We start from the raw sequence: 15,068 nt of genomic DNA, 5'->3' as shown, positions 1-15,068 counted from the left end.
CCCCCTACACCCCGCCCCTGCCTTCTCTTTGCCTGACTCTCCCCAGATGGGGGCCACATCTGCGCTCTCACTGTGGAGCAGATGGGGAGGGAGCAAGTTCTGGGCCAGGCAGCTCAGAAAGAGCTAGGGTTTGTACTCAGATTAGTTCTGGGGACTGACCAGAACCTGTGTATCTCAGGGGGAGCACAGTAGCTCCCTAAGAAAAACCAAAGTGCTATTTGCTTATTTCTGACTAAGTTCGTAGCTCATCCTTAAGACAGCTAGTTTCCCTTCCTCCCTCCCTGCCTCCCCCCCTTCCTTTCTTCCTTCCTTCCTTCCTCACCTTCCATCATTTATTCTCTTCTTTCTTCTAGCCTGAGATACTACCAGCTCTGTCTACCTGTTCTCTTCTCTAATTTCGCTCATCAGGGAAATACACAACACAGACTAAACAAAATAACTAGAAATGTATGTACTTATAGTGCACAGAAGGTCAACGTTCTTCAGATTTGAGTTTCTGTAATTCAGCTTTACTCCCTCCCAAGTGGAGACGTGTTTTTTTTTTTAATTGAAGTGTAGTTGATTTACAATGTTGTGTTAGTTTCTGGTGTACAACAAAGTGACTCAGTTTATATATGTGTGTTTATATATACATACTATGTTTTTTTTTTTCATGTTCTTTTCCATTATAGGTTATTATAAGATGTTGAATATAGTTCCCTGTGCTGTACAGTAGGACCTTATTATGCCACCTGGAGATGTTTTAATGGTCTAAGCAATAGGTTTTCTATGAATAAGAGCAAAGTCAAAGTTTTATAACTTTCCTGGATCAGAGAAAATGTTATGTACATATTATATGATATGATGGAAAGTTACTGATCAAAAATAAAACAAGCAGAATGAACTTGGTTCCCAGTTTTGTTTGAGCTTCTGATGGCATTTTGTCCTTAAGATTCCAGAAGCCAAGACTCTTAATGTAAGCTTAAACAAAGCCAAAAGACAAAAGAAGGCTGGCTTGGCCTCTCACGGAGTTCCTCCACGATTCAGAAGGATAAGGGGTCTGTATTTCTCAACTTTTCCTAACCCTGAGACAGTCAGCCCTCCTCTTGGGCACTCATGTGGTGTCTGTGTCTGCTTGGGTGTGGCAATAAATAAGGGTCCCAGGGGGAAAAAAGAAAGAAAAAGTGTGAGGCAAAGAAAAAGGGAGAAACACAAGGATGCAAAGAAACTTTTTGGTGTAGAAGAGATGAATGTTTTAAAAGGCCAAAGAGAGAAAGGGTGATGGAGGATTGATTCCAATACGGAAGACGCCCAGAGGGGGAGAAGCGGATTCTGTGGAGGGTTTTACTGCCATTTAGGTAAGAAGGGACCCAAGGAAAGAGCGAGGCTGGGGCCAGATTGTGAGAGAGCAAACAGGCTCGCGGAAGAAAGGCATATGCGAGCTGGAGCCAGCCCTTCAAGGGAGCACCAGACTTTCCCATCCATGTGGTCATAACCTTTGGAATGAGGGTGTGAGTGATTGCAAAGTCCCGTCCCTTCCCCCAGCCTCACTGTAACACTGCATCAGACTCCTCTGGCCTGGCTTTCTCCCCACCTCTCTCTCTCTCTCTCTCTCCCCCCGTCGCTCTCCCTCATCTCATTGTTTCAGAGTTGGCCAAATTCGAAGTCCTTTCCAGGGAGCGGCCCTGTTCATCTTACTCTCCAGCCAAAGTGGAACAGAGTGAGAACGAGACAGACACATTCAGCAAGCAAAGGACTGGGTGGAAAGAGCAGAGAACCGTAAACAGTAAGTTGTTCAAAACAGAAGGAATGCGTGCGTGTGCGTGCGTGTGCGTGTGCGTGCGCGTGCGTGTGCGTGTTGAAGGGCTGGAAGTGGACAACGGGGAATGTCACTGACTTAGAACTGAACAGACATTCCAATTATCCATGGAATTCAAATGAGGAGACACGAAGACGAGCAGATGGTATCAAAAAGCCACAGATTATCAAAACAGAAGATTAGACTCTAGGGGTGAGAGGCCACGGGGCGGGGGCAAACGTGAACCATGTAGAGTGAAACCTTCCTCTGACTTGGTGAAAACAAGTAATGAGAGTGAAAATAACAGTAGTTGATGAAAGAACAGAATTTGATGGAGAAACAAATGTTGGGGGAAAGAGGAGGGTTTGAGTCTTGTGGGGGACCAGGAAAGTTCCTGCAAAGACGCAGACAGGGGCCCTCCAGATCTCCTTGCCTGGAAATGCTGAGCATCACAATCTCTACTCCCCCCTCTCCCCACCCCACCTGTTAGACATGCTGCTTCTGGGACCCAAAGTGCTGCTGCTTCTCGCTGCACTCATCATCCCCTCTGGTGAGTCCCCATCTTTTTTCTCTTCTCCCGAAAATGTCAGCTCCTCAGCTATAGATGTGGGTGGAGGTGTCTGTTAGAGGGTGGACGGAAGGCATTTAAAGGGGAACGGGAGGAGAGATGCTTGCTGTTGAGTTCTAGAATTGCCATTAAAAAGAAGAGAACAGATTTTGTGTCAAAGAAGAAAGGGCAGGGATGTGGTTAGCGATGAGCTCAGATTTGGGAAGAGGCATTCTGACAGTTCTGAAATGAAGGTAAAGCTAAGATTCACACAAAAGCATACGAACCCGAAGAGGGATACACACATGACTACACAAGGAAACAAATACCAAAGGAAAAGGAAACTAATCTATACAAATGCGTACATAAACATGTAAGGACCACCTCCTAAAGTCAAATTTAAACTGTGCAGGAAAACAGTGAGGATATATACACTTAACAGCTAACAAACACTAGCATTTATACGGTAACACCCAACTGCACACAAGCGTTTCCACATGCACACAGAAAATGTGTTGCCCTCTCCATGCACAAGAAAATGATCATGGATTTCACAGAATCTAGCTAGACGATTGGCCACAGAAAGTGAAACTTGGGCTTAAAAGAAATCCTGTCCTTTTTTCTTTTTTTTTTTTTCACCTCATTCTGCCAAATACAGACTGTGAGAAAATAGTTCTTTGGCTTTGTGCAGTCGTGTGGCTGGAGGGATGGCCAGGGCGTGGGGAGAAGGACAGGGCACATCAGAAAGGCTGCTGGCCTGGGGGTGGCTCAGGACTCCACCCCTTCCGGATGGGAGGCGAGGGCATCTGGGGAGTGAGGGCACAGCAGAGCACACCTTTATTCTCAAGAATCTGCCGTCTTTAAGTGCTTCCATGTTTGGGTGGAGCAGTAATGGTTCGAGTAATTTTATACTGAGCTAAAAGAGAAATAAAACACAGAAAGATAAAGTACAACCATTTTTGCATCATTCCCTGGTTCCTCTCCTAAAAGCTTTCTGGGGTGTGGAGCTACAGTCATTCACATACCTTTTCTGCTTCCTTTGCTACAGACTGGACACCCCTAGGGGTCACTGGTCAACGAGGAGGTAAGTGAACCCTTGGATCTGGACGCTGTTGGGGTTCTTATCAGGACATTGTAGCCAAACGGTCAGGATTAAAGAATCGGTACCACAGCAGAGAGGCATTGCCACGGTGCGGGAAGTAGCATCCTGTTCTCCTGTTCAACAGTCCTGTTAATCCCACGCACAAAACCTTCGTGTTCTTTTTTTTTAACTACTGAACTAACTTTCCCAAGTCCTCCTCTGTGTCCATCCTGTTTCCACTCCCTCAGAAAATGCCCCCTAATCCTAACAGAAAGCATCTTCTCCTCCATGTAACAGCGGAGAAACTAAAGTGCAAAGACAGATAAGAAGTCTTCCCAGTACTATAGAAAAACTGTGGCAAAACCGGCCCAAACCCGATGGTTTTGGCTTCGAGAAAGGACCACTTCCTTCAGCTTGGGGAAGGAAACTGACCAACATCCCCCGCCCGCCTCCAGGGGTTCAGCACAATTACAACTGCTCCCTTACTTTTCCCAGTCCTTGAGAGTGCCACAGTCTGCAACCCATTAATGGGTCAAAAATCAAATTTGTGGGTCACAACCGTTGTTTTTAATGAGTTAGAATAGATATAAATAAAAATAGAGTGCACTGCAAGTACCTTACAAAGTATTATCTTATTAAACTTGTTTCAGTTTTATATGCATATACTGGGGCGCAATATAATCTCTTTTTTACTGTGCATCCTGGTAAAGAAGATAAAAATATAGGGAAAAAAATGTTTTTCTCTGTTGCGGGTAAAGAGGTCTGAATCCTGAAGTTTCTGAACCGAGATCCTGCTTCGGCACTAGCAAAACTAAAAATCCAGATTCCTGTCTTTGGGCTGGTTAAGGGCCAGTCCTATTTTATGACTTTCTGATGCTTTTCTAGCAGACATATTGACATGATGAAAATGTCTCCTTAAGAGTCCTTTGCAGAGAACAGTCATGAATCCTAGCCAAAGCCTTCATATGGTGGTAGCTCATGGAAAATGTGGGTAAACAGACACTAGACAGAGAACTAGTCCTCTGCCTGAAATTCTGAGAAGACAGCTGGGTTACTCTCACACTGTGCTCGCCCACTGCCTCCTCCGTCTCTGTGAGTGGTTGGACTGGAATGTAGCTGGAGAGAAAGGGAGAAAGGGCAGGACTGGGTTACACCCTGGAGAGGATCCACTCCCTTCTTACAGCCTCTGGAATGATTTGGGTCAGTGGTTTTTCCAGCCTGAGACTGGAGCACACGAATTCCTTTTCTGAAAATCTGTTGTGGGGGTAGGGTATAGCTCAGTGGTGGAGCGCAGGTTTAGTGTGCAGGAGGTCCTGAGTGCAATCCCCAGTGCCTCCATTAAAAAAAAAAAAAAATTAAAGAAACAAACCTAATTACCTACCCACCTCGACCCCCACCAAAATGTGCTGTGAAAGAAGAAAGCTTATACCTGAGTGTGAAGGATAAAAAGGCTCTTTTGTCAGATTTGATGACTCTCTCTCTGGAATTTTTTTGTAAAGGAGGCAGTAAGCAATAAGTCCTTCAGAATGTTTTATGTGTGTTTTGCCTCTAGTACAATGATCAATAACTCTGACCTGCTTTATAAAAATGCTAGTCCCACAGGATTTTAAACCTAGCATTTATACACCGAAGTAAAAGCAAACCGTGAATTTACTGACCCCTAGCGGGTAAAATAGATTATGACTATTAGCCGTTTACAATAAAGGTTAATTACAGATGGGATTATTTGTTCGACATTTAGGTCTTAAAACTGCGTTGTCATTTTGCTTTTTAAGTAGACACTGGTTGGGGGAAGGGTAACAGCTCGTGGTAGAGTGCATGCTTAGCATGCATGAGGTCCTGGGTTCAATCCCCAGTACCTCCTCTAAAACTAACTAAATAAACCTAATTACATACCCACCAAAAAAAGCCAAAAAAAAAAAAAAAACCCTATCATCATTACCTTTCGTGAAAACTCTTTTGTGTATAAGCTATCAAACAGATATCATCCCATTATATCCAAATTATAAATATCAAAATCACAGTGTGGTTGAGAAAGACAATTTTTATTTTAAATAAGTATTGTAAAGAGGTCATCAACCCATTGTGATTATTAACAAGCTCTCTGACCTTGGGTAAGTTACTCTCCTGGTGTTCAGTTTTATTATCTATAAATGCAAGCACACAGTCATCCCAAATTAGCTGTATGTGTCATTATCCATTAGGATGAAGAAGTTATTCTTGCAGTCCGATGCTTAACCAAAGTCTCACTGAGAAAGAGGATGCCTGTGGAGGACTGTCTGATGGGCATGTAGTTCATTCATTCCCCTAAATAAGGGGGACAGAGGAAAAAGGACACTGGTGGGGATAAAGGCTAGGACTGTATAGGTCTATTCATGGAAGCAGTAAAGTGTGACATGTGTCTGGGAAAGGACTTGAGCTGGGAAGCAGATGAAGAAAAGCACCTGTGGGCTCTCCGTGCCCGCTGCCATGCTAGACAGTTTCACTTAGCAGGAGTGCGGGGTGGTGGGGGGACAGAAAATGCTCAGAAAGTGTTTTCTGACTGTCTTTCTGCAGATGATGTAACTTCAGTGACTCCAGAAGCATTCACAGAAGATCCTAGTAAGCTACTCTTTTGTCCATTTCTTTGCTTTCATACTGGGGGTGGAAGAATTGAGGATGATATTGGTACAAAGTAAAACGAAGACTTCTGGTCTTCAGAGCCCCGCTGTCCATCTTACATGCCACCAATGGTATAACATGCCCAATCTTTTTATCTCTTCCCTTTTCTTCTGGTGTAGTCCCTTGTATTTGCCCAATTGTCCACATTCTTTCACTTCAGTCTTGCCTCCTTTTAGACCATCCTGCCTTCCTCCTGCTTCCCTTTGCTACTTTGCCTGCTTGTACTTTTCATTCTCTGTGTTGTATCTTTGCAGATCTGGTGAATGATCCCGCGACAGATGAAACAGGTACGTTTCACTCTCATTTCTAAAAATGGCATGATGTTTGCTAATATTCACATTTATTCCAGCTCTTGACTTAATCTCATATTTTTATCGCTGGGAAAGGAATAGAGGGACTGTGGGCATGTTGTTAAGTGACAGTGGGATAAAAGGAAAGAAACCTCCTCAAAAAAAGAGGAAGCAAAGTAGATTAACAGCTTTTAAAAAAAAAGGCATGGATAAACAAAAACTAGTATAATGTCAACAGGCCAAATATTCGCAATTATTCAATTATTTCAATTAACTCTATTCCCTTGGACATAACACCCAAACCCAGCCATAATCTCAACCTTGCCCTGGTATCTCCATCCTGCCCCCTTCCACTCTGCCTTCCCCCTCTGCCAATTCAAAGCCCTCCTCACACCACTGTTTTGTGCCTTTTCAGTTCTGGCCGATATCGAGCCTTCCACAGATGACCTGGGTGAGTTCAGATCTGGGATCCCAGGGCCACCGGGGCCCTGCTAGGCTTTCCCCAGAGCCCACGATGGAAGGCAGTATATCTGGTGAAGGATCTTAATAGGACCACATTATACGTAGCACATTCGTCCAGCAGTTCGATTTAAATGAATAACATTTATGATCCGCTGACAAGCAAAACCATACTAGGGGTTTGATATACAAAATACCAAGATCTGATTTTCCTCTCAAGTTTCCTAGACTGGATGGGCAAAAGGCCAGACAAATATATGAACAAATGTTTGGTGAAGATAAAGGGAAACACTCTAGAAGGAGTAATGGTTGAACTGAATCTTGAAAGAAGCTTTATAATAAGCCAGGCAGTCGAGGAGGGCGTGGGCATTCCAGCCAGAGGGAGAAGCACGTTCAAAGTTGCAAATGCAAAAGAGAACTTGGCACACTGGGGAAGCTGAGTTTTCCGAACGAATAAAGCAAGAACTATAGGGAATAAGTGGTAGGACATGAGAAAAGGAGACAGCAACCAGATCGAAACAAATAGTGACTGAAAGCCTGCTTCTAGGTGGCAGGGATGTAAAGGTGAACAAAAGCCGTCTTCCTCTAGATATGTTTTGTCTAATAAACAAGATAGACAAATGAACGGATAACTATTTAGTTTCCAAAAATGCTGTCATCAGGATAAGCCAAAGAAGCTATGAAAGACTCAAAAATTGTGCTTAACTGAATATTCAGTGTTGAGAGATAGGAAAGGCTTTTCTGGGGGGCACACCGACTGGGTTGACTCTTGAAAGACAAGTACAAATGAATAGAAGAGGGAAGAGCTTTGAGGTAAAGAAAACAATACGGGCAAAGGCTTAGGGTGGAAATGAAAACCACTCAGAATAGTTCTAAGCAGATTCTTCATGTGGAAAACCAGCTGAAGGCTGTTGCTGTGGCCCCAATAAAGGATGACGGCCTGAACTACGTGAGAGGTAAGGCAGAGAATTAAATGAGCTGCAAGGGAGAGGGGACCACTGAGCTGATGTCCAGTTTTCTATCAGGTAGATGGTATCTCAAAGGTGGATGGTGGCACCACTCACTGAAGAACATCTTGAACTGGTAAAGGGAAAGATAAGGCAGTTTGAGACACTGAAGGATCCATGAACTCTTCCACAAAGTGGCAGTTGGATTTGTAGCTCTGAAGCTTATTAGAAGAAAGCTCTGGGCTAGGTTGAGAATTCTCAGCATATAAGCCTGCAATTGAAGCCATAGGGTAGATGCGATCACATAGCATTCCTCCTACAGTATCCTATCAGCAACCCTCCCGCAGACATTTGTACAGGTAACTCCCACGGTTAGTCTATTTCCTCGAGACTCATCTTACCCCTTGACTTTTATTCTCCATCCTACAAACTCGGCTGGTATTTAACTTGCCCCTAGGTTAGGGTTAGCTATGACTATGACCCTCGCTACCCTTTACCAAGTAACTTTTATCAAAGAACCCATGATGGTATATGTAATTTACAGAAGAGATTTCCTTTCACGAGGAGGAAGAGCTTCAGCAGCAGGATAATGGTCTGTTCTCTCCTTCGCTCTGGGATGAAGCGCTGGCTCTTTGCCTTGTGTCCCTACCAAATTTGCTTCTTGACAAAAACACAAAGCTACTCTCCATACAATGAATGTCTCAACTCTCTAGCAGAGAAAGGAGAAAGACAAAACTATACTCCCCATCCTAACTTCAAAATCGCTTTAATTTTTGGATCAAAACACCCCATTATGGGTTTTCTTTTAGACGTTGCTGAAAAGTGCTACTAACTCATCTATTAACTCTAGGAGTATGGCAACATGACAGTTAAGGGGAAGTGACTTCCAGAACTAGTAATAACTGAATCAAATTTCTGCCTTCCAGCCTCACCCAGTGATAAAAACGCCACCACAGGTATGACTGGGTTTTTGCCTATCTTTTTCTTACGCTTTTTTTTTTTTCCTCCTGAGGATTCCTTACCTCCTTGTTCTTGAGAGGATACTTGGTACTTCTTCTATTTTATTTCCAATTCTTTGTCAAAGAATATTTGTAGTGATCTTCATTATCCCCCCACCTCATCCCACTGTTTCAAGCCCCTGTTCTATAAATCATGGGGGAAAGACAGGACCACTGTTGCAGGGTCCCAGAACAGTTGTCTCCCTAAACTACCTTTGGACTTCATCTGCTGGTTAGTGGGCAGGGAAGTGACCACAAGGATTCCATGTTACTGCACACGTCATGCTTTCTCTAATGTACTGGTAATTCTGATGTGCAGCTGGGGTTGAGAACTATTGGCCCACCTTGGAATCACGTTCTTCAGAATGGGACTGTCGGCATCTGATTCTGATCTTTTATGTGCCCACTGGTATAACCCTAGAAGGACTCTTTTTCCTCAGAGATTATTTCATGTACTTTGCTTCCAGGTAGGGAAGTACCTAAGTTTCACTGTGGCCAGTTTCTATCATGGCCGCGCTTTGGTGAGCAGGAAGCACGTGCCCCCACTCACACTAACCCTCTGCGGAGACTACTTTCTGGGTTTTCCCACATCTCCCCCCCTCCATCCCTTTAACCCTGCGTTCATGCCTGTTTGTTACACTTCTCCCTGCTTTTCACATTGGGCTTCTTCAGAGTGCCGCGATGAGAAATTTGCCTGCACGAGACTCTACTCTGTGCATCGGCCGGTCAAGCAATGCATCCATCAGTTATGCTTCACGAGGTAAAGGGTCCCAGAACACCCAGAGCATCGCCCGTGATAGTGTTTTCATGCCAGTAACTACTTAGTGGGCACCCACCATGGAATTTCCGTCTTGGGGGGGCCAGACATTTTTAGCATAGCCCTCTTAGCTATTCCTGAAGGTGCCAGCTAGAACCTGGAGTCTGATTGGGGTACACAGAGAACAGTTTTTGTTTGTTTGTCTTTTGTGGGGGTGGAGAGATTAGGTTTCTTTATTTATTTTGCCCGAATGGAGATACTGGGGATTGAACCCAGAACCTCGTGCACACTAAGCATGTGTTCTACCACTGAGCTCTACCCTCCCCCCAAGAACAGTTTCACTAACAAATCTAGATGCTAGAGGCCAGTGAAGGTGAGGGCTGGAGGAGGCGTAGCTATGAGGGACACTCTGGGTTTATCAAGTTTAGCACCTCATATAAAGAGGCTGGAGTAAAAGATCCAAGAGTGAAGGTGGAAAATGGTGGGGAGGAGTATTAAGTTTGACTCTGGGTAGAGTGTGCAGTGTCACTGAGAAGAGTGGGCAGGCAAGAAGTCTGAAACGCGTAAGGAAATCCAGACACGGGGAGAACAGATAGGGAACGGCAGGGAACACGGGAGTTGAAGAGGCATCGCCAACCCAGGCTTCTTCTTCCTCTCGCTGTTTTTTCTGTCTCCTTCCTGCACCGTGACGTTGTGACTGTGACAGTTTACGGCGTATGTACATCATCAACAACGAGGTCTGCTCCCGTCTTGTGTGCAAAGAACACGAAGTTATGAAAGGTAAGGTGCCGTCCAGCTTTTCAGTGGGGAGGTCGGTAGCAAGAGAGGTAACTAGGGGCACAGACCCAAAGTCTGGCTTTGGGGGGATTTAGGTTACTCCCTAACTTCCATCAGCACCTGCTCGCCAGGTGACCCCCAATAAACAATCTAAGGAAAGCACTATTATGCTTAATAAATACATAACCCTGAGAAAAGAATGCCGAGATCTCTTTGCAGCCAGACTTGTAACCCCCAGCCTCTCTCAGAGCGTTCTGAAGTTCATTCACCAAGGTTCTAGATGAAAAGGCCAAGTCAGCCATTACGAAGAATAGACTCTACTGGTTTCCAGCCATATTCTTAACTCTAAAAATTAAAAGAAGCCACTAATCTGGAGACAGCAACGTTTGGATAGGGCTTACAAACAAACCAATAAAAAGTAGACTGGACGCCTAGACACTGACTACATTATAAACAGTCCGCCCCTCCCAAGACCCATGTACATGGCTTACTGTGACATTTCACAGGTAGAAGAAGGCAGAAAGATTTCACTAAAAAAAAACAATGACAAGGGTCCAAAGTGTGTGGTTATAGAGCATGCACGGTGAGAAAAAGCTATTTCTCGCCTTGCCCTGGCCAGCCCCGAACGATGGCTGTGGTGGGCGAACACACCGCAGACTCGGCCACTTCTGACTCATCAGCCGGCCTCGTGCTGAGCGCCTGAGTAAGAGCTGTAGCTGACTTTGCAGAAGGAAACCTGCTGCTTGCCCCCCTCCGGCTTTGTGCAAGCCACCTGCAAGGGAAGCACCTTGACATTGAGGATGAGTCTTTGGGACTCCAGGCACTTTCAAGCATCTCAGGGGACTTGCTAAAGTTAGCCCCTTGCACATAGTAAACACTTAAACACATACTGAATGACTGGACCTCTCTCTCTTTTTTTTTTTTTAATTGCTATTTAACAAGTCCACAATTAAAAGAACTGGGAGCTAGGTACATGAAAGACTCTAAACTTTACTGACCACTTGCGCCAGGGACTCTGAATGCACTCTTTCACGTTAACGCTTTGACGACCACAGTGTTGAGACGCACGTTTTAGTGCTTGTTTTACAGAGAGGGATAGTGAGGTCCAGAAAAGTTGAGAAACTTTCTAGTACGTAGTAGATTACCCTGCGGCTTTTACACAAACATTCTATACACAATTTCAAGGGAAAATAAACTTTAGGTTAGTAATATTAACTACTGAATCTGTCTGCAGTAGATCTTAGGGCAGGAGAAACCATCAGTGTCCCTCTTAGCTAACCACAGATCTTCATTTATGTTCCATTCTAGAAGGGGCAGAGCTGGGCTTCCAACCCAGATCTCTTTCTCTCCAGCCCTTTCAGCACACACCCTGCTGTCTCCTCTCCCCCTGGAGTGCGGGCCCTTGCGGCCTCCTGCGTTCTCATCCCCTCATGCGCTCTTTGCTTCTCTTCCAGATGAGCTGTGCCGGCAGATGGCAGGTCTGCCCCCAAGGCGACTCCGGCGCTCCAGCTACTTCCGCCTTCCTCCTTGTGAAAATGTGAATTTTCAGAGACCCAGCGGTCTGTGATCACCAAGGAAGAGGAAAGAAAGAACGTGTGGGTGGGAGGGAGAGAGTGCTCTAAGAGGGAACTCCTCATTCAACCTCTGTCAGCCAACCCACGGACATGAGTATTTCTTAAACCAGCGCCTTCGCGATGTTTAGCTTCTGCCCCCACTTCTTGATTTTTCACTCATTTATCTCACTTTTCAGTACTTAAAACACAGCCTCTATTATTGCATGGTTTTGCTGCTTCCCAGTATCATAGACATAGTAAATAAATGATTCCCATGTGGCTTTTACACAAACATTCTGCATACAGTTTCAAGGGAAAATAAACTTTAGGTTAGTGACATTAACTACTGAATCTGTCTGCGATAGATCTTAGGGTAGAAGAAGCCATCACTGTCCATCTTAGCTAACCACAGAACTTCATTTATCTTCCATTCAAGACTTTCCTAGGTTAACTCCCCCTTGACCTCCCTAGTCCACTTTACTCTTATTAACTACTTTGCTGGATTGTCCTAACATCTGCCTGGCAGGGCTTCTTTATGAGAAGGTTATGATGATTTTTGTAATCCTAAAAAATTCTGCAGAGCCAAGAGTTACACAATCCGACTAGCAATATATAATATAAAGACCAAAAATGTTGTCTTTTTTTTTTCCAAAAATGTTGTCTTGTGCTAAGCTCAGAGGCTGAGGCTAGAGAGAGAGGCGTGGGCCAAGTATAAAATTATTCAATTTTTCATGCAGCCGTTCAGTTGGCAAGTAGGACTAGAAAGTCTCATTTACTTACTCATTTCCGGTGGAATTGGGGTTAGCCCATGTCCACAGCTCATGAGACAGTTTAATGTGAAACTGTATCATTGCTCTGAGTTGCCCTGAGTTGTTGCTACTTCTTTCAACCTCACCACTTACCAAAATCTGTAGATTATTGAGCAAATGGAAATGGATTCTGGAATAGCCTGATTTGGGGCCTAAGAAGGGCATTCAGACCTGAATTTTAATAGGCAGGTTGAAAGTTTACCTAATGGTTTACAGGAAAGAGTAACAGAAACACAATATTCAGACAACTTCCATCCTTATCCTGGCTCTGGCAGCAACCAGGAAGCCCCAGATAAGCCATGTTCCTTCATTTCCCCATCGTTAACATGAGACAGGTAAATGTACGTTAGTTCTAAGGCTTCTTTTAATTCTATGAGTTGAGTTTCAAATGCATTATTCATATTTCTTGAAGCCTAGATGCAATCTAATTCACAGCAACCATGTCTGCCTTATAAGGAAGGAAATACCCTGTATTAGGGCAGCAGTCCACAATGCAATAGGACAAAATGCCACCATAAATGGCAAATTATATACTACGGATGCTTTCATCTGAATAGCCCACTAACTTTCTAAAAAAGCCAATGGAATTTAAATAGAAACTAGGGCACTTTGAGACAACAAGTTATGTGTGACAGAATTCCACTTGGTAAGGGTTGGATTCCTTCCAGATTGCTGAAAAACCATCTAAATGAGGACCAGATTCTTGATGTTAAGAAGCCAACTTAGTTTAATAGGATTTGAACAACTGACTAAAGAGAAATGCTAGAAAAAGACCCAGAGCGTATAATTCCTGCCCTAATCTCTGGAAGCAAGCGTGCTTGTAAACAGACAGACACGTTCAATGGCTATTTTGTAGCCACTGTAGAGACAACTTGTAGGCGCAGAGTTCGTTAAAGGGTCTCTTCAGGAACTTGACCCTCCTATGGCTTATTGAACAAGAGGAGTCTTTCCCACCAGAAAGAGACCCAATCCCAAGATTGTATTGCAAATGAAACATTTTAAGTAATTACTTTTTCCAATTTCCTTCTCAGAACAGAGTGGCTGTGCTGTACACCAGAAATTGACACGTTGTAACTGACTATACTTCGATTTAAAAAATAAATAAATAAGAGAGTGGCCTTTCATCTGGTTATTTCTTTTTCTATATTTAGAGAAACCTGAACTTATGCTTTTATCCCACTTGGAAAGCTGAGGGCCAACATCGCTCACGTTTCTCTGGGCCTCCTTCCCTCTGCAACTTGACCAGTTTTTCTCCAACATTCCAGTTTGGTTTACTCTCCTCCAGATGGGGCCCCCTCCTCGGTTCACTGGAAAATGCCTTCTCTTTTCTGCCAACCTCAGGCCCAATTGTCTCCTGCTTTACCCTCACTTCTATTTTGTGTGATCACATTCCTGTGCTTGGCTGTTTCTCACTGTGCTGAGATCCTTTGCCTTTTTCACGCTTCCCGATCTGCAAATCAACACTTCTAATTCACTGTCCATCCTTTCTTTCCTCATCCTTACAAAGTCTTACTTTCCCTCAGAACTTTCCTGAGACCAGTGCCAGGTCAGTTTCCAGGGGTTGGTTTTGGTCCTGGTTCCTTCCCTCTGTCCTCTCTTCGTTTACAGAATCCCATTCTCCTTTTTGCTCCTTTTTACTCTTGGTCCATTTCAGACCCCCAGTGTTCTCATTTTCTCTCCTTGTTCCTCCCAAAAAAAGATTTGAAAACTTCTCACTAATAGGGTATTAATAGTATTTTTTTTCCTGCTGAACACAAATGACAACCTTCTTATATTTTGATGAAGAAGAATTATTTGAACTAAATGGATCTGTAATGTTGGAATGAAAAAAAAATCTGGTAAAAGTATCATTAGGCAGTTTGAGATTAAATGCCTTCCTGGTACCCTGAAGAAACTGCAGTCTTACCTGCCTACCTGTAAGTTTTACCCTTATTTCCTCTTCCCAAACTGAGTTGATCCTGCTCTGAGCCTAACTTTTTCCATATTTCATGCAATTCTCCTTCCTCCTTGAATGCAAGTTCTGAAAATTCAAGTGTGCACTCTCCTGTCTCAACAGAGCTCTGTGCACTTTCTCTAAGTACTCGTTTGACTCAGATGGTGCTAACCCCAGCTGTCTCCCCACTTCTGGCCCATCCTTTTGATGACATCAAGCCGTATATGCTGCCAGCCGCGAGCTCCTCCCTCCTCTGCTTCAGGGTGCTTGTGGTGAAAGTTGATGTTTCCCCAATTACTTTACACCTGGTCAGAAGGCACAAGCAACTTGCAAGCTCTCAGGTCCCCCTTCCTTCTGTACCGAAGCAACTGTACCAGTGAAAAAAAGAAATCTGAGAAGAAACAGAAAAGAAGTTGGACGAGTACCAGACAGGGGCACAAGGAGACGGCAGAGTGATGGCAGGTTGACTTCAGGGCAAG

At 44.1% G+C, this 15,068-nt stretch overlaps 2 protein-coding genes across 3 annotated transcripts in view; one reads left to right on the top strand and one right to left on the bottom strand.

Moving 5' to 3' along the window:
* Positions 1-15,068, bottom strand: part of RIMKLB (ribosomal modification protein rimK like family member B) — a 98,633-nt gene that overhangs the window by 55,802 nt on the left and 27,763 nt on the right. The gene's annotated exons all lie outside the window — the stretch shown is intronic.
* Positions 1,575-13,778, top strand: MFAP5 (microfibril associated protein 5). 2 transcript variants are annotated; one of them, XM_010990803.3, is made up of 10 exons: positions 1,628-1,765; positions 2,268-2,327; positions 3,373-3,408; positions 5,962-6,006; positions 6,321-6,353; positions 6,772-6,807; positions 8,689-8,718; positions 9,433-9,520; positions 10,224-10,297; positions 11,749-13,778. In XM_010990803.3, exons 2-10 carry the CDS (start codon positions 2,270-2,272, stop codon positions 11,859-11,861), a joined length of 513 nt encoding a protein of 170 aa, XP_010989105.1. In that variant the 5' UTR covers positions 1,628-1,765; positions 2,268-2,269; the 3' UTR covers positions 11,862-13,778. The 2 variants fall into 2 exon arrangements, with proteins under 2 accessions (XP_010989106.1, XP_010989105.1); XM_010990804.3 differs by lacking the exon at positions 6,772-6,807 and having other exon boundaries at positions 1,575-1,765.

Source organism: Camelus dromedarius, chromosome 25, assembly GCF_036321535.1.
Source record: "Camelus dromedarius isolate mCamDro1 chromosome 25, mCamDro1.pat, whole genome shotgun sequence".
In the NCBI taxonomy this organism is placed as follows: domain Eukaryota; kingdom Metazoa; phylum Chordata; class Mammalia; order Artiodactyla; family Camelidae; genus Camelus; species Camelus dromedarius.
This window is presented reverse-complemented; position numbering and strand designations above follow the sequence as displayed.